The sequence below is a fragment of the Pseudorasbora parva genome, chromosome 15 (assembly GCF_024679245.1).
Source record: "Pseudorasbora parva isolate DD20220531a chromosome 15, ASM2467924v1, whole genome shotgun sequence".
NCBI lineage: Eukaryota > Metazoa > Chordata > Actinopteri > Cypriniformes > Gobionidae > Pseudorasbora > Pseudorasbora parva.
The window spans coordinates 383944-402493 of record NC_090186.1 but is presented as its reverse complement, the minus strand read 5'-3'; the positions used below and the strand labels follow the sequence as shown (position 1 = coordinate 402493).

General features: G+C 47.6%; 4 protein-coding genes across 5 annotated transcripts in view; 3 read left to right on the top strand and 1 right to left on the bottom strand.

Moving 5' to 3' along the window:
- Positions 1-934: 934 nt before the first annotated feature.
- Positions 935-9525, bottom strand: gjb7 (gap junction protein beta 7). The gene is made up of 2 exons (XM_067416626.1): positions 9166-9525; positions 935-3391 (listed from the first exon to the last, which is right to left on the bottom strand). The coding sequence occupies exon 2, from the start codon at positions 3377-3379 to the stop codon at positions 2621-2623; it is 759 nt and encodes a 252-aa protein (XP_067272727.1). The 5' UTR covers positions 3380-3391; positions 9166-9525; the 3' UTR covers positions 935-2620.
- A 1864-nt stretch (positions 9526-11389) lies between these two features.
- On the top strand, positions 11390-13707 carry smim8 (small integral membrane protein 8). The gene is made up of 2 exons (XM_067416630.1): positions 11390-11804; positions 13380-13707. The coding sequence occupies exons 1-2, from the start codon at positions 11649-11651 to the stop codon at positions 13533-13535; spliced, it is 312 nt and encodes a 103-aa protein (XP_067272731.1). The 5' UTR covers positions 11390-11648; the 3' UTR covers positions 13536-13707.
- LOC137041806 (mucin-4-like) lies at positions 13678-16409 on the top strand. Its single transcript, XM_067418476.1, has 2 exons — positions 13678-13694; positions 13808-16409. Exons 1-2 carry the CDS (start codon positions 13678-13680, stop codon positions 16407-16409), a joined length of 2619 nt encoding a protein of 872 aa, XP_067274577.1.
- A 176-nt stretch (positions 16410-16585) lies between these two features.
- si:ch211-241j12.4 (guanine nucleotide exchange factor DBS) overlaps positions 16586-18550 on the top strand; it is a 73929-nt gene continuing 71964 nt past the window's right edge. The window contains exons 1-3 of one of the 2 annotated variants that reach the window (XM_067416616.1): positions 16586-17086; positions 17616-17687; positions 18255-18375. In XM_067416616.1, coding sequence (XP_067272717.1) covers positions 17041-17086; positions 17616-17687; positions 18255-18375 — 239 coding nt within the window. In that variant the 5' untranslated portion in view covers positions 16586-17040. The remainder of the gene's footprint in view (positions 17087-17615; positions 17688-18254; positions 18376-18550) is intronic. The other variant, XM_067416617.1, reaches the window with a different exon arrangement.

Genomic DNA, 18550 nt, shown 5'->3' with positions numbered 1-18550 from the left:
TTCTCCCCTGCGCATGCAATCTCTTTCATTCAGCAACAAACAATAAATGTAAAGTAAGATCTTTGGAAAAACTACATTTCCTTAATAGTCAAAACATTTCTTACTGGTTTCAACAAGTCAAATATAAGACCTACACGATGCATTACCAAACAACATATTAAAATCAAAGACATTCAGAAAAAAATCATTTTATGTCAATGAGTTCAGTCAATGAGGAGGCATTAATTTAATGAACACACTGGGAGAAAATAATGCTTTTCTTCCTCAGTATTTCTGTCTTGTTTCTAGTCCAAACATCTAAACATTTTTAAAACAGGAAGTATTTACTAGACAAGCTAAAGTGAAAATACTCAGATTTAAGAGGTTTTTTTTTTTTTTTTTTTTGAAGAGTTTTCTTAAAATAAATAATCTGCCAGTGGGGTAAAAAAATCTTAATTGAAGAAAACGATTATTTTTCTTACCCCATTGGCTTATTTTGAGCAAAAACTCCTAGTTTTTAGTAAAAAAAAAAATCCAAACGACAATAATTTTTACTTGTCTAGAAAATGTTTCTTAATGTAAGAATTTTTAGAAATTTTGACTGGAAACAAGACACAAATACTGAGTAAGAAGAGCGTTTCTGCAGTGCAGATAAAGCAGAGGCATTAGAGACCTTCCACAGCCAATGTGTGTCTAATGCCCACAATGAAGATAGGCTAAGACACGTTCCCTCAAATAGATTAGAGTTCATCTCATATTTAGATTAGAAAACCGCACATTAATATCCTAATAGAGACTGAACAGGCTACTCTAGGCCTGCAGGATTTGGGGAAGATATCCAATTGCCATTATTCTGGTTTAAAATGAGTAACATGAAATAACGTGTTTATATATTAATGACTATGATTATGATAAATACTCAAACATAACCGTCTCGTCCAGCATCAGTGCCTGACCTAACCATTGTAAAAATCCCCATAAACACACTCCTAACCGTTGAGGAAAGCCTTCCCAGAAGAGCTGGAGCCGTCAGAGAGGGTGGCCGACTCCAGATTAAACCCTTAAATCATATTAGAGTTATTGATTTCCTTTCTCTCGGTTCTCCAGACACTAATCCACCATTGATCTGACAAGGATGTTTATTTTAGACAACACTCCTCAGCAGTCGAATCCAGTAGTTCTGGTTTCGCATTAGGCATGGTTAATCATACATTAATATCCCCGTGCTCAACAATATGCTAAAGGATTAAGTGAATATTAATAACCGCGTGCATGACTTGACTCTCTGCCCAACACTGGCGTTGATGATGACCCTGTGTTTAATGCCGTGTGTGTTCTCTGACCTCTGCTGATGGTTTGAGGAAGCTTGACGGCTAATTTCTCCTCAAATTACACATTTATATACAGTACAGCAAAAGATATGGGAAGTGATCGCTAGTGTTGTAGACCGAGACCAAGACCAGATCAAGACCAGACCTTAAATTCCTCTAATATCCAAATCTACGGTCTGAGAAATGACTTATATTTAATATAATCTGAAGACACTAGCGCTGATACCAATCAATCCACTGAGCATAAGATGAACGGCACAATGACACCTTCATTAATAATGTTAGATTAATTTAACATTAAAACATTAACAGCATTTAACATTCACAGAATCATTTATTCGGCCGATGTGTTCAGAGCAGCCGATTCATTTAATAACGAAACGCTGCAGAATCAGCAGACAGTTTAAAATATCATTTAATATTCACTTCTTCTTTATTGAACATTTGTATAAATGAGTATCCTCTGCAGTCACGCTTATATTCATGAGAACAGCTGTCTGGCTCTTCTGATATTGCTGAATTATATTCTACATCTCAGGTTATTTTGGTCATTTATATTAATTTTGGTGATTTGTGAGTCAATGCTGCGCTGCTTTGAGCCCGGCCGCACACAAACACACAAATCTCATTACACAGAAGTTATTGATTGCTTTTTAATCCATAAGTTTAAGATGAAATCTCATTAATGATGATAAACCCGACGATGCTCCGGCGGTTCAGTGATTATCCGGCTGGTGTGGTCTGGACTGGTCTTCAGATCTAATCCAGAGTCCGAGACCTTCAGAAGCCGGCCTTCAGTACTGCAATGCTCTTCTTACTCAGGCATGTCGTCTCGTTTCCAGTCCAAATATCGAAATATTCTTAAATCAAGATGCATTTACTAGATCAGTAAAACGACATAACATATTTTTCTTGTTTTGTTGAAAATAATATCTAAATGAAGAGAGTTTGTGCTTAAACAGGTGAAATGATCTGCCAATGGAGTGAGGATAATAATCTGATTTCTGTTTGGGATACACTGCAAAAAATGCATTTCTTACTTAGTATTTTTGTCTTGTTTCTAGTCCAAACATCTTTAAAAAAATGTCGTTTGACTGATCTAGTGAATGCATCTTGAGTTAAGAATTGTTAGATATTTGGACTGGAAACGAGGCGACATGCCTGAGTAGGAAGAGCGTGTTTTGCGGTGTGTGGTCTTGAGATGAAATTCCAAGACCTTCAAAAAAACTGGTGTTAAGTCCGGTCTCGAGTCCCACAGCACCAGTGCTCACTCTTCTCCTCTCCATCAGGCAGGTGTGTGTGAGGAGAGTTCATGCGGCAGTGAAGGTGAGGTTCTCCTTCCCATCCGCCTGAAGCGCCTCCTCTTTGGACACGGAGAGGGAAAGTGGCGAGCCAGCCGGGGGGCTGACGGCGGGCCGCACTGGAGCATATCTGCGGCTGAAGCACTTCCAGCACTGCTTGGACACTATATAGAAGATCTCCACCACGTTCAGCAGGATGCAGAGGATGGAGGTGCAGCCCATGATGTACAGGAAGATCTTCTTCTCCGTGGCTTTGGCGATATAGCAGTCCACGGTGTTAGGACACGGGCTCTCGTCGCACCGCAGCAGCCGCGGCACATGGAAGCCGCTGTAGAGGAAGAAGAAGGCCAGCAGCGTGCCGACCTCGAAGGCTGTTTTCAGCAGCAGGCTCATGATGTACGTGAAGAGAAGGCCTCCGTGGATGCTGGCCTTATCCCGATAAAGCCTCCGCTTGAGCCGGCTCTCGCGGTGCTCCCGATAGGCCACGTGCAGAGCCACGAGCAGCGACGGCGTGGACACCATGATGAGCTGTAAGGCCCACAGACGCACCTGCGAGATGGGGAAGAAGCGGTCGAAGCACACCTGCTCGCAGCCCGGCTGCTGCGTGTTACACACGAAGTCCTTAAACTCGTCCTTCCACACCTGCTCCGCCGCCGCCACGAACACCAGGATGCGGAAGACGAAGAGCACCGACAGCCAGACCCGGCCCACCACCGTCGAGTATTTGTTCACACCGCTCAACACATTCTCCAGGAATCCCCAGTTCATGATGCATCGGGCCTGTGGAGGACACACACACGCACACGCACATGCACACACACACACACACACACACGCACACGCTTCTTACTCAGTCATTTTGTCTTGCTTCCAATCTAAATATTTAACAATTCTTAAAGAAAAACAACATATTTTTGCTTGTTTTAGCAATAAAATCGAAATGATCTGCCAATGGGTGAGGAGAATAATCTGATTTCTGATTAAATCTTGTTTCTTGTTTCCGTCCCGATCAGAAATCAGATTATTCTCCTCACCCCATTGGCAGATCATTTCACCTGTTTGAAGCAAAAACTCTCTTCATTTAGATTTTATTTTCAACAAAACAATAAAAAATATTGGTAACACTTTATTTTAAGGTTCAGTTATGAACTATTAACTAGTGTCTTATGATCATGCATATTACTATGATATTGTCTGTTTATGAGCACTTCTAAAGCTCATATTAATGCCTTATTCTGCATGAGCTTATTCTACATCCCTTAATCCGACCCAATACCTAAACTTAAACGCTACAGAAACTACCTTACTAACTATTAATAAGCAGTAAATTAGGAGTTTAGGCAGAAGTCGGAGTTAATAGTGAATATGTGTTCCTCATACTGAAGGGTTACCGGAATATCTCCTGTCGTTTCACTGATCTAGTAAATGCATCTTAATTTAATAATTGTTAGATATTTAGACTGGAAACGAGACAAAAGTACTAAATAAGAAGAGCATTTTGCAGTGTAAGACTTAAAGCGTTAGTTCAGCCAGAAATGTGCATTGTGTGATTAATTCCTCCTGTGGTTGGCCAGCCGTCAGACCTCCGCTCATCTTCACACACAGATGAAGATATTAGTGTTGAAATCCGATGGCTCAGAAAGGCCTTCATTGACACCAATGTCATTTCCTCTCTCAAGACCCATAAAGGCACTAAAGACGTCGTTACAAAGCCCATCTCACTACAGCGGCTCTACAATCATTGATGAAGAGACCAGAATAGAGCAAAAAAACTAAATAACGACTTATATAGTGATGGCCGATTTCAGAACAAAGCTTCGAACCGTTATGAGTCAGAGATTCGACTCATGATTCGAACCATTATGAGTCAGTGAATCGATTCATGATTCGAACCGTTATGAGTCAGTGAATCGATTCATGATTCGAACCGTTATGAGTCAGAGATTCGACTCATGATTCGAACAATTATGAGTCAGTGAATCGATTCATGATTCGAACCGTTATGAGTCAGTGAATCGATTCATGATTCGAACCGTTATGAGTCAGTGAATCGATTCATGATTCGAACCGTTATGAGTCAGTGAATCGACTCATGATTCGGATGGCCAGAGTCTCGTGATTTCAGCAGTTGGACACGCGATCCGAATCATGAATCTTTCTTTCTTCGGTGGGAAAGAAATGAAGGTTTTTGATGAAAACACTCCAGGATGTTTCTCCATATAATGGACTTCAATGGGCCTCAAACGGCTTACGGTCACGCTTGGCAAAGGCGGAAGCATGAGTCAGTGTTTACAAGTGTTCAGAAAAACGTTATAAACGATAAATTGACACAGACACGTGATTATGTGTGTATGGTCCTCCTTCCACACACTGGTAAACACGGACCCGTCTCTGAATAAATAACTAGCGTAACTGTGCTCAGGTCTGATGTTCTAACGCATCTGAAATTACTGAATTTGAATAAAGTTTGTCTTTGTTTGAGACACAATTCTCCAAAGACTCCTCAATATTATTTTATTTTCATAGGAGGTTCTAATCTCAACACACGCCTTACAGCGGCGGCGGCGGCGAATGCCATCAGAGCTCGATGGTTTCTGCTCGACCGTCAAGCCGAGACGTCTCAGTCGCTCTGAGATGCTTTAGGGTTTCCAGATTTGGCACAAATGTAGATGGAGTGGCGGCGGACACTAGCAGATATCATCAGATATTATTATTATCATATTTATTTTACAACAACGGCCAAAGTCGTCAGAAGCCATTACAACATCGTCCCCGAAATCACAGACAGAGGATGGCCGTCTCAGATGTTTCTCCGTCGCTCTGCAATCGTCATTATCCGCACACACACACACACACATACACGCACACACACACTCACACAAACACACACACACTCGCCCCTTTAGAAATGATTCGTCTATGAAGCTTTAACTCAGTTATTACTGAGAATGCTCTGGCTTTAACCAGACTACCGTTGGGCAAATGGGGAGAAACTCGTGCTGCACTTTTATAAATAAAGCTTCTGGATGTTCCATCGCGCAGAAGGGTCTGTAGATGATTACAGCGTTTAGAAACTGAGAGAACCCGCTCTGGTGTGGCATCTCTCTCTCTCTGAGTGAATCATTTACACACGCTGAGTTTAACGCCACATCTGCTTATGAGCGCGAGAGCTCTACCACAGAGATCAGGTTATACTCGTACACACACTTCCTCAGAGCGTTACACACACACACACACACACACACACACACACACACACACACACACACACACACCACGTGTTCACAGTGACAGTAATATAGCGTGTGTTTATCGCCATCTGCTCTTTTGTTATGGTCACAAAAACATGATCAGCATCAGTCAGAGTGTGTAATGCCTCTGAGAGTCTCTTCTGCTCATCAATCTGATCATAACTCCAGTAAAGCAGAGGAATATCCCCCAGTGTAGATCATCTCAATACAGTGAAGTGAGATTAGGGGCCGAGCACTGAAGGAGACGCCTTTTGGAATCGTTAGGTTTCTTCTTCTTATAATTATTATTCCGCCATCTGGAGTCTGTGGCCGCTCATAGAACCGCTCGCAGGAACGTTATGAGATGTGGTACACCTGGCACACCTGACACACCTGGCACACCTGACACACCTGGTACACCTGGCACACCTGGTACATCTGGCACACCTGACACACCTGGTACTCCCTGGCACACCTGACACACCTGGTACACCCTGGCACACCTGACACACCTGGCACACCTGACACACCTGGTACACCTGGCACACCTGACACACCTGGTACACCTGACACACCTGGTACACCCTGGCACACCTGACACACCTGGTACACCTGGCACACCTGACACACCTGGTACACCTGGCACACCTGACACACCTGACACACCTGACACATCTGACACACCTGGCACACCTGGTACACCTGGTACACCTGGCACACCTGGCACACCTGACACACCTGGTACACCTGACACACCTGGCACACCTGACACACCTGGTACACCTGACACACCTGACACACCTGGCACACCTGGTACACCCTGGCACACCTGACACACCTGGTACACCCTGGTACACCCTGGCACACCTGGCACACCTGACACACGTGACACACCTGGCACACCTGACACACCTGGTACACCTGGCACACCTGACACACCTGGTACACCTGACACACCTGACACACCTGGTACACCTGACACACCGACACACCTGACACACCTGGCACACCTGGCACACCTGGCACACCTGACACACCTGGTACACCTGACACACCTGACACACCTGGTACACCTGACACACCGACACACCTGACACACCTGGTACACCCTGGCACACCTGACACACCTGACACACCTGGTACACCTGACACACCTGGCACACCTGACACACCTGGTACACCTGGCACACCTGGTACACCTGACACACCTGGTACACCCTGGCACACCTGACACACCTGGTACACCTGGCACACCTGACACACCTGGTACACCTGACACACCTGGCACACCTGACACACCTGACACATCTGACACACCTGGCACACCTGACACACCTGGTACACTTGACACACCTGGTACACACCTGGTACACCTGGTACACCTGGCACACCTGACACACCTGGCACACCTGACACACCTGGCACACCTGACACACCTGGCACACCTGACACACCTGGCACACCTGGTACACCCTGGCACACCTGACACACCTGGTACACCCTGGTACACCCTGGCACACCTGGCACACCTGACACACCTGACACACCTGGCACACCTGGCACACCTGACACACCTGACACACCTGGTACACCTGGCACACCTGACACACCTGACACACCTGGTACACCTGACACACCGACACACCTGACACACCTGGTACACCTGACACACCTGGCACACCTGGTACACCTGGCACACCTGACACACCTGACACACCTGGTACACCTGACACACCTGACACACCTGGTACACCTGACACACCTGGCACACCTGACACACCTGGCACACCGGCACACCTGGTACACCTGACACACCTGGCACACCAGCACACCTGGTACACCCTGACACACCTGGCACACCAGCACACCTGGTACACCTGACACACCTGGCACACCCGGCACACCTGACACAGCTGGTACACCTGGCACACCTGACACACCTGACACACATGGGACACCTGGCACACCCAGCACACCTGACACAGCTGGTACACCTGGCACACCTGACACACCGGCACACCTGGCAGACCTGGGACACCTGGTACACCTGGCACACCTGACACACCGGCACACCTGGCAGACCTGGGACACCTGGTACACCTGGCACACCTGACACACTTTTTTTGATATTAAATATTTATGATAATAACTTATGAACCCTAAGGAATAGAAACTAAATATTTTTTCCTCTGATTCCTTGGCTCAAGCCGATTCGATGCACCGTATGATGTCATTTCTGTAATGTAAATTTTCCCGCCATTTTGAATTATCCGAAAAACGTACTTTTCATGAGATCATCTTCAGACCAAAGAGACGTGGAATTAAAGTTGATTCGGCCAATCGTTTTTGATAAACGCGCAAACGAATGTTACGTAGCTCTTGTGGAAACAGACGTAAGGCTGAATCTCCGCAGCGCGTTATCGTATTTAGACCAACCGTGGCCCGGGTCATCACACACACGACCTGAAGAGACCTGCGGCGTTTCGGCACAGCGCCACCTACTGGTCTGGAGATATGAATAATGCTATTTTTGCTTATAACTTCTGAACCAGATGTCCAAAAATCATGAGTGGTCTCGTTAGATTCGGGACGTCATGCTGAGGCGATGATGTCAGATTTCTGGATGACCACACTTTTGGCCAGTTTGGCTGTCGGCCATTTTGAATTATGTGATAAAATGCTGTATGTTATGAACACATGAGCGGATCAAAGCTGAGTTTATCATCATTACTCCAGTCTTCAGTGTCACATGATCCTTCACTAATCATTCTCAGATGAGGATCTGATCATCAACACACATTTAGGATTATTATCAGAGTTTTTCTCTTTTTTGCGATGCATTACCTTTCAAAGGTTCGGGGTAAATAATATTTAAAATAATAATAATAATAATACTTTTATTCAGCAAGGAGTGACAGTTAAGACATTTATAATGTTACAAAAGATTAAACTTCTGACAAACGCTGTTCTTATGAACTTTCCATTCATCATAAATATGATGCAGCAAAACGGCTTTCAACACCGAGAAGAAGAAGAAGAAGAAGAAGAAGAAGCATTATTAATAATTCCCCATCAGATCCTCATCTGAGAATGATCAGACGGACCTCTGAAGACTGGAGTAATGATGATAAACTCAGCTCAGATCACAGGAATAAATCACACTTTACTATATATTCACACAGAGAACAGATGATTTACACTGGAGGAATATTTCACTGCTGTGGTTTTAAACGTCTCTGGTTAGCAGAACATTCGTGCAGAAATAAGAGTTTTCTATGAGAATGAGCTCTTAAAGACATGAGATTATCAAGCTGAGGACGTTACCTGTGGTGTGTGTGTGATCCCGTCTGGCTCGGAGTGTGTGTGAGGGATATTTGATAGTCAAACACACCTGTCGTCCAGCCACACCTGTTTGGTAACTATGAGCCCGCATCAGCTGACTCTCGTCCAATCAGAAGGCTTCGAGCGCCTCCTCACCTGCAGTGTTAGCAGTGTCAACAGTGGACCAGTGGAAAGAGTCTCACACACACACACACACACACTCACACACACACACACACCCGTGTCCTGGGCCTCCACACACTCAGGGTAACTGGATCAGAAACACATGCAGGTTTAATGAGCGTCTGATGAATTACTGATGCGTACAGGAGGAGAAGAGATGCAGTGTGTACACACACACTAAACACACTGTCTCTCACACACACAGACACACACTCTTTCATTCACACACAAACTCTCACTCACACACACACACACACACACACATCCTGGGCCTCCACACACTCAGGGTAACTGGATCAGAAACACACGCACACACACTCACACACACATTAAACACTGCCCATCATCCATCTGTCCTCATTAGGACAAACCTCACCTGCACAACCACAGAAAGACAAGAGGAAACACTTCACCAGTGTCTGATAACACACATTAATGATAATACACACATTATGACCGATCGCTCAGCCTGATATTCTCCTTCTTAAACACACAGTGATGAAGCAGATCTGATGTCAACGGCAGGAATAATCCAGTCTCAGTTAGGCTCAAATGAAGCGCTCTGTCGTCTGAAGGGCGAGTGTTGGAGGATAAATCTGACGAGAATATACACTGACACGACACTTTCATACAGGCAAACCTGTTCATAAAGCACATATAATACACTGGACATGTGTGTGACGCTCAGTTGGGGACACAAAAATATGATCTTAAAAGTCATTATTAGATCAAAAGTCAAAAATATGATTTTAAAAGTCCTAATAGTGAGATAAAGTCAAATATGTGACATGCTAAGTCACTGTGAGATGAACAGCTGAAACTACGACTTTAAAAGGCTGAGATACAAATTCTAACATTTTGGATTTAAAGTCCTAATTATGAGATAAAATCTGGAATTAGATCTAAAATAAAGTCTAAATTATGAGCAGAGCACACAGACATTTAAGAGATGAAATCAGGCATGGTATTTCTTTTAAATGCGCTTTAATTTTTTTGATTCACACTAATAATAATAATAATAATAATAATAATAATAATATTTCATTATTGTTTTCATTTTGTGTGCTGTATAAATAAAGGTGACTATGAACACTTTATCATCTGAAGGGCAGGTGTTGTGTAATAATCACTGATCTCAGATCAGACCTTTGATAGAATATCTAAAGGATATAAATATGAACTCCGTTTGGATGCACACTATAAAGCCATATGTTGATTAATGCAGAGGTTTGTAATCTGGCAGATGCATATGATCCTCCTCACGCCAGCGAACCGGTTCTAAAACACAAAGGCAGAAATATATAATAATGAATAAAGCTGCCTTCGGTTATGTTATTACTCATTATTAGGCGTATTAGTGTGAACCCCTCTGGTTCTGTGAGGAAGTGTGTGTGTGCTGGATGAACACCAGAGGGCGCTGAGAGGCCTCATTATCAGTCTCCTCCACACACACACACACACACACACACACACACACACACACACCGATCAGGCGTAACATTATGACCACTGACAGCTGAATATCACTGATGATCTCTCCATCACGGCTCCTGTTAGTGGGTGGGATATATTAGGCAGCAAGTGAACATTTAGTCCTCAGAGTTGATGTGTGTGAAGCAGGAGAAATGGGCAAGCGTAAGGATTTGAGCGAGTTTGGCCAGATTGTGACGGCTAGACGACTGGGTCAGAGCATCTCCAGAACTGCAGCTCTTGTGGGCTGTTCCCGGTCTGCAGTGGTCAGTATCTATCAAAAGTGCTCCAAGGAAGGACCAGTGGAGAACCGGCCACAGGGTCATGGGCGGCCAAGGCTCATTGATGACCGTGGGGAGCGAAGGCTGGCTCTTAAAACTGGTTTAGTTTAAGTAATATATTTTTCTGTTCTTTTTTGGGTTGGGGTGAAGTGGGAACAATAGTTTCCCACTTTTCTCCTGTATCTTTATCCTGTTATTAGTGTAAAAGTTTAATAAACAGATTTAAATAAAGCATGGCCAGAGTGGCTCTTCCTGTAGGATGGATGTCGTGTGGAAAACTCACTGAAGGACAGAGTGTCGACTCGGGTACAGGAAACAAAAGAGTCGCGTTTATACGAAAGGCATATTATAATGCGCAAGAGGACGACGACTAGAATAAAGCGACTTTAAAACAGAACAGAAGGTGGCAGCACAGCAACAGCAGCTTTTAATACACCTCGAAGAAGAAGAAGAAGAAGAAGAAGAAGAAGAAGAAGTGTGTGAAAGCCCTATGGTGACAGCGGATGGTCTGGTGACTGTGAAAAGTGTGTGTGTAAAAGCTGTGAGGACATCATGAGTCCCGCGCAGGACAGCGGCAGCGGCAGCAGCGGCAGCCCGAGAGGAGGCGCTCAGAAGCCGGACAGAAGCAGCTACTCGAGTCCGGGGCTTCGGGCCGCGAGAACCACAACACTGTTCCGCGCCGTGAACCCGGAGCTCTTCATCCGACCGGCGAGTGCTCTACACACACACACACACACACACACACACACACACACACACACACACAGTACATACAAAGCCGAAATTAAGACACAAGTCGTTTTTATGAGGTGAAAAGTCATAATGTGATTAAGAAGTCGAAATGATGCCAGTAATCGACTGACTTTTTAATCTTATAAGAATGATTTACTGTCAGCGTCTACATTTTTACCTCAATTTCAAATTTTATATCATAACAAATACTTAGTTTGAAACTTTTTTTAATCAAAAAATTTCAATTGTATTTCATAATTTCAACTTTTTTTAAACTAAATGTGACTTTTGTGTTTTTGTTTATTGTGCAGCTGATGAACAATAACTCAATTTATTTTCACTCAGTAATTACTGAAACAGTTTGATTGTTTTATCCTCAGTTTCAGTTTAAAAACGCATTAAAGGGATAGTTCCCCCAAAAATATAGTCCATGATTTCCTCTCCGTCTGCTCATCCTCGGTGTGTGACGTTCTTCTCTCAGATGAGATTATATTACTGAATGTTCAGACTCTTCCACGCTTTATAATGGCAGTGAATGGATTTATGATATCATAAAAGTGCATCCATCCATCATAAAAGTGCATCCATCCATCATAAATGTGCATCCGTCCATCATAAATGTGCATCCGTCCGTCATAAAAGTGCATCCATCCATCATAAAAGTGCACCCGTCCATCATAAAAGTGCATCCGTCCATTATAAAAGTGCATCCATCTGTCATAAAAGTGCATCCATCCATCATAAAAGTGCATCCATCCATCATAAAAGTGCATCCATCTGTCATAAAAGTGCATCCATCCATCATAAAAGTGCATCCGTCCGTCATAAAAGTGCATCCGTCCGTCATTAAAGTGCATCCATCCATCATAAAAGTGCATCCGTCCATCATAAAAGTGCATCTGTCCATTATAAAAGTGCATCCATCTGTCATAAAAGTGCATCCATCCATCATAAAAGTGCATCCATCCATCATAAAAGTGCATCCATCCATCATAAAAGTGCATCCATCCATCATAAAAGTGCATCCGTCCGCCATAAAAGTGCATCCATCCATCATAAAAGTGCATCCATCTGTCATAAAAGTGCATCCATCCGTCATAAAAGTGCATCCATCCATCATAAAAGTGCATCCATCTGTCATAAAAGTGCATCCATCCGTCATAAAAGTGCATCTATCCATCATAAAAGCGGACATGCTTTGTGCGTGTCTCGTGTGTAACCGTGCTCTGTGCGTGTTTGTGTCTCGTGTGTAAACGTGCTCTGTGTGTGTGTGTGTCTCGTGTGTAACCGTGCTCTGTGTGTGTGTGTGTCTCGTGTGTAACCGTGCTCTGTGTGTGTGTGTGTCTCGTGTGTAACCGTGCTCTGTGCGTGTTTGTGTCTCGTGTGTAACCGTGCTCTGTGTGTGTGTGTCTCGTGTGTAACCGTGCTCTTTGTGTGTTTGTGTCTCGTGTGTAACCGTGCTCTGTGCGTGTTTGTGTCTCGTGTGTAACCGTGCTCTGTGTGTGTTTGTGTCTCGTGTGTAACTGTGCTGTCTCTCTCTCTCTCCTGCAGAATAAAGCGGTGATGGCCGCCGGTCTGCTGAGCCTCACGCTGTGTGTCGGATACCTCGGCTATCTGCACGCCATCAGAGACTCTGACCAGCTGTACGAGGCCATGGACAGTGAAGGAGAGAGATACATGAGGAGGAGGAGCTCCAGATGGGACTGAGCTGTGTGTGTGTGTGTGTGTGTGTGTGTGTGTGAGTGTGTTAGTGTTAGTGTTAGTGTGTGTGTGTGTGTGTGTGTGTTTGTTTGAGGTGACAGACAAACATCACACCTGACAATTTTTTCCAATTGATTGTGTTGATGAGATGTTTAATAAAATATTGTCATCAAACGAATCTTCAGTTTAATTAGCCTGTGTGTGTGTGTGTGTGTGAGTGAGAGAGTATAGAAATCCGCACCACAGCCTCACCACAGCTCACTACAGCCTCACCACAGCCTCAGCACACCACAGCCTCAGCACAGCGCACCACAGCCTCACCACAGCTCACAACACCGCACTACAGCCTCAGCACACCACAGCGCACAACACCACAGCGCACCACAGCCTCACCACAGCTCACCACAGTGCACCACAGCCTCAGCACACCACAGCCTCAGCACACCACAGTGCACCACAGTGCACCACAGCCTCAGCACACCACAGCCTCAGCACAGCGCACCACAGCCTCACCACAGCACACAACACCACAGCTCAACAAAGCCTCAGCACACCACAGCCTCAGCACACCACAGCCTCACCACAGCTCACCACAGCCTCAGCACAGCGCACTACAGCCTCACCACAGCGCGCCACAGCCTCACCACAGCGCACTACAGCCTCACCACAGCCTCACCACACCACAGCCTCAGCACAGCGCACCACAGCGCACAACACCACAGCTCACCACAGCCTCAGCACAGCGCACCACAGCCTCACCACAGCCTCACCACAGCGCACAACACCACAGCTCACCACAGCCTCAGCACAGCGCACTACAGCCTCACCACAGCCTCACCACAGCGCGCCACAGCCTCACCACAGCGCACTACAGCCTCACCACAGCCTCACCACACCACAGCCTCAGCACAGCGCACCACAGCCTCACCACAGCGCACAACACCACAGCTCACCACAGCCTCAGCACAGCGCACCACAGCCTCACCACAGCGCACTACAGCCTCAGCACAGCGCACTACAGCCTCACCACAGCCTCACCACAGCGCGCCACAGCCTCACCACAGCCTCACCACAGCGCGCCAAAGCCTCAGCACACCACAGCCTCAGCACAGCGCACCACAGCCTCACCACAGCGCACAACACCACAGCTCACCACAGCCTCAGCACAGCGCACTACAGCCTCACCACAGCCTCACCACAGCGCGCCACAGCCTCACCAAAGCCTCACCACAGCGCGCCAAAGCCTCAGCACAGCGCACCACAGCCTCACCACAGCCTCACCACACCACAGCCTCAGCACAGCGCACCACAGCCTCACCACAGCGCACTACAGCCTCACCACAGCCTCAGCACACCACAGCCTCAGCACAGCACACTACAGCCTCACCAAAGCCTCAGCACAGCGCACCACAGCCTCACCACAGCACACTACAGCCTCAGCACAGCGCACCACAGCCTCACCACAGCACACTACAGCCTCACCACAGCCTCAGCACAGCGCACCACAGCCTCACCACAGCGCACTACAGCCTCACCACAGCCTCAGCACACCACAGCCTCACCACAGCACACTACAGCCTCACCAAAGCCTCAGCACAGCGCACCACAGCCTCACCACACCACAGCCTCACCACAGCGCACAACACCACAGCTCACCACAGCCTCAGCACAGCGCACCACAGCCTCACCACAGCGCACTACAGCCTCACCACAGCCTCAGCACACCACAGCCTCAGCACAGCCTCACCACAGCACACTACAGCCTCACCAAGGCCTCAGCACAGCGCACCACAGCCTCACCACAGCACACTACAGCCTCACCACAGCCTCACCACAGCACACTACAGCCTCAGCACAGCCTCAGCACAGCGCACCACAGCCTCACCACAGCTCACCACAGCACACTACAGCCTCACCACAGCCTCAGCACAGCGCACCACAGCCTCACCACAGCTCACCACAGCCTCAGCACACCACAGCCGCACCACAGCCTCACCACAGCCTCACCACAGCCTCACCACAGCCTCACCACAGCGCACCACAGCCTCACCACACCACTCACCACAGCGCACCACAGCCTCACCACAGCCTCAGCACACCACAGCCGCACCACAGCCTCACCACAGCCTCACCACAGCCTCACCACAGCCTCACCACAGCGCACCACAGCCTCACCACAGCCTCACCACAGCGCACCACAGCCTCACCACACCACTCACCACAGCGCACTACAGCCTCAGCACAGCGCACCACAGCCTCACCACAGCGCACTACAGCCTCAGCACAGCGAACCACAGCCTCAGCACACCACAGCCCACCACAGCCTCACCACAGCCGCACCACAGCACACCACAGCCTCACCTCAGCCGCACTACAGCCTCACCACAGCGCACCACAGCCGCACCACAGCCGCACCACAGCCTCACCACAGAGCACCACAGCCGCACCACAGCCGCACCACAGCCGCACCACAGCCTCACCACAGCGCACCACAGCCTCACCACAGCCTCACCACAGCGCACCACAGCCGCACCACAGCCTCACCACAGCCTCACCACAGCGCACCACAGCCTCACCACAGCGTACCACAGCCTCACCACAGCCGCACCACAGCCTCACCACAGCCGCACCACAGCCTCACCACAGCCTCACCACAGCCTCACCACAGCGCACCACAGCCTCACCACAGCCGCACCACAGCCTCACCACAGCCGCACCACAGCCTCACCACAGCCTCACCACAGCCGCACCACAGCCTCACCACAGCCGCACCACAGCCTCACCACAGCCGCACCACAGCCTCACCACAGCCGCACCACAGCCGCACCACAGCCGCACCACAGCCGCACCACAGCCTCACCACAGCCTCACCACACATAATTATAATTAAAATTACACTTTATTAATAAATCAATACATGAGAAGTATTTTATACAATTTAGTTTTTATGTATGTTTACTATATTCTACAACATAAAGAAGATATTGGATGTTTTTCAGTGATGTAATGTGTAAGGCAGATATATTTCTCAATGCCTTTGACAGTGTTATGTCACGTGTGCATACAAATGATATGCAGATGAGGTGATGGGCGTTGTCCGCTCCATATATGGTGAATTCGGGGAGGAGCTACTCCCAGGGTGTTCTGTACATTAACACACTTCTCTCAGTCACTCACACACACACACACACACACACACACACACACTAACTTTACTTTGATGTTCAGATTGTTCTGTGTTGTATGTACACTACAGTGCTGTGTCCTTATATCCGTCCGGGCTGATAAATAAATGAAGGAGCGCGCGCGCGTGTTTGTGTGCGCGTGTCCCGTCGCCCCGCCCCCCAGCTGTACATTATAAATGAGGCGCGTTCGCGGCGGCGGCACGGCTCCGGTTCGCTGAACGGTCTCATCATGGCGGACACTCTCGCGCTCGGCCCCGCTCTGACCGACTCGGTGACCCGCCGCGGGATCCGCGCGTTATAGAGCTACCGGAGGAGATCATCTGGAGATGAGAGCGCGCGACCCTCCGCGGGAGATGAGCCGTGCACGCGCAGGTCAGCAACAAGTGCTTGTGTTGTTTGAGTCACGGGCTCGTGTGTGTGTGTGTGTGTGTGTGATGGGTAGGGGCAGTGTAGGGGGAATGTAAAGTTTGTACAGTGTAAAATCCGTGTGTGTGTGTGTGTGTGTGTGTGTGTGTGTGTGTGTGTGTGTGTGTGTGTGTGTGTGTGTGTGTGTGTGTGTGAGAGAGAGAGAGATGGGAAGGGGCAGTGTAGGGGGAATGCAAAGTTTGTACAGTGTAAAATCCGTGTGTGTGTGTGTGTGTCGCTTCAGCTCGTGAGGGTAACGTTATAACTCACTCTTTTCTCCACTAAATGAACACACACTCTGAGATTAAAGCGTCGATGAGGTAAAGTCGTCATTAAAGTGGAAATAGCTTTGAGATGTAGTGATTTGGGCAATTTTAAGACTTTATAAATGTGACTTGATCTCATAAATATAAGTTGGTATGTCTACTTCATCTTTTTGTCGTAATTACGATGGACAAAAGCAGTGTGTGTGTGTGTGTGTGTGTGTGTGTTTCAGGGCTCTCGGGCTCCTCCTCTCCGGCCCGGCCCGCTGACCACGTGCTGAACTCCGGAGCGGTCGTGTTCCCCGGTAAGAGAGTGTGTGTGTGTGTGTGTGTGTGTGTGAGAGAGAGAGAGAGAGAGAGAGAGAGAGAGAGAGAGAGAGAGAGAGAGAGAGAGAGAGTCTCATGGGTGTGTGTGTGTGTGTCTCTCGTGTGAGTGTCTTGTGTGTGAGTGTCTCAAAAGTGTGTTTGCCTCGAGTGAGAGAGAGTGTGATAGTGTCTTGTGTGTGTGTGCGCGCCTGCCTCGAGTGAGAGTGTCTCATCAGTGTGTGTTGTGTGAGTGTCTCATGAGTGTCTCTCGTGTGTGCCTGGCTCGAGTGAGAGAGTGTCGTGCGTGTGTGTGTGCGCGTGCGCGTGCCTGCCTCGAGTGAGAGTGTCTCGTGTGTGTGCCTGGCTCGAGTGAGTGTCTCATCAGTGTGTGTGTCGTGTGAGTGTCTCATGAGTGTCTCCTGTGTGTGCCTCGAGTGAGAGAGTGTCTCATCTGTATGTGTGTGTGTGCCTGCCTCGAGTGAGAGAGTGTCTCATCTGTATGTGTGTGTGTGTTGCTGCTGGAGTGAGAGAGTGTCTCATCTGTGTGTGTGTGTGTGTGTGTGCAGGTGTGTTTGACCAGCACGGCTGTCCTCTGGTCCTGTTTCCTGCTGAGGCGCAGATCAAACTCTCACAGCTGAGCCCAGAGGAGGTGTCACACTTCATACACTACTGTCTGCGGCTGCACAGGTACACACACACACACTACTGTCTGCGGCTGCACAGGTACACACACACACACACTACTGTCTGTGGCTGCACAGGTACACACACACACACTACTGTCTGCGGCTGCACAGGTACACACACACACACACTACTGTCTGCGGCTGCACAGGTACACACACACACACACACACACTAC

Bases quoted from the DNA above. Each gene is read 5' to 3' on its own strand.
- gjb7 (XM_067416626.1), bottom strand. From the start codon at position 3,379: ATGAACTGGGGATTCCTGGAGAATGTGTTGAGCGGTGTGAACAAATAC.
- smim8 (XM_067416630.1), top strand. From the start codon at position 11,649: ATGAGTCCCGCGCAGGACAGCGGCAGCGGCAGCAGCGGCAGCCCGAGA. The intron at 11,805-13,379 runs GCGAGTGCTCTA...TCTCTCCTGCAG, and splicing joins CGGAGCTCTTCATCCGACCG to AATAAAGCGGTGATGGCCGC.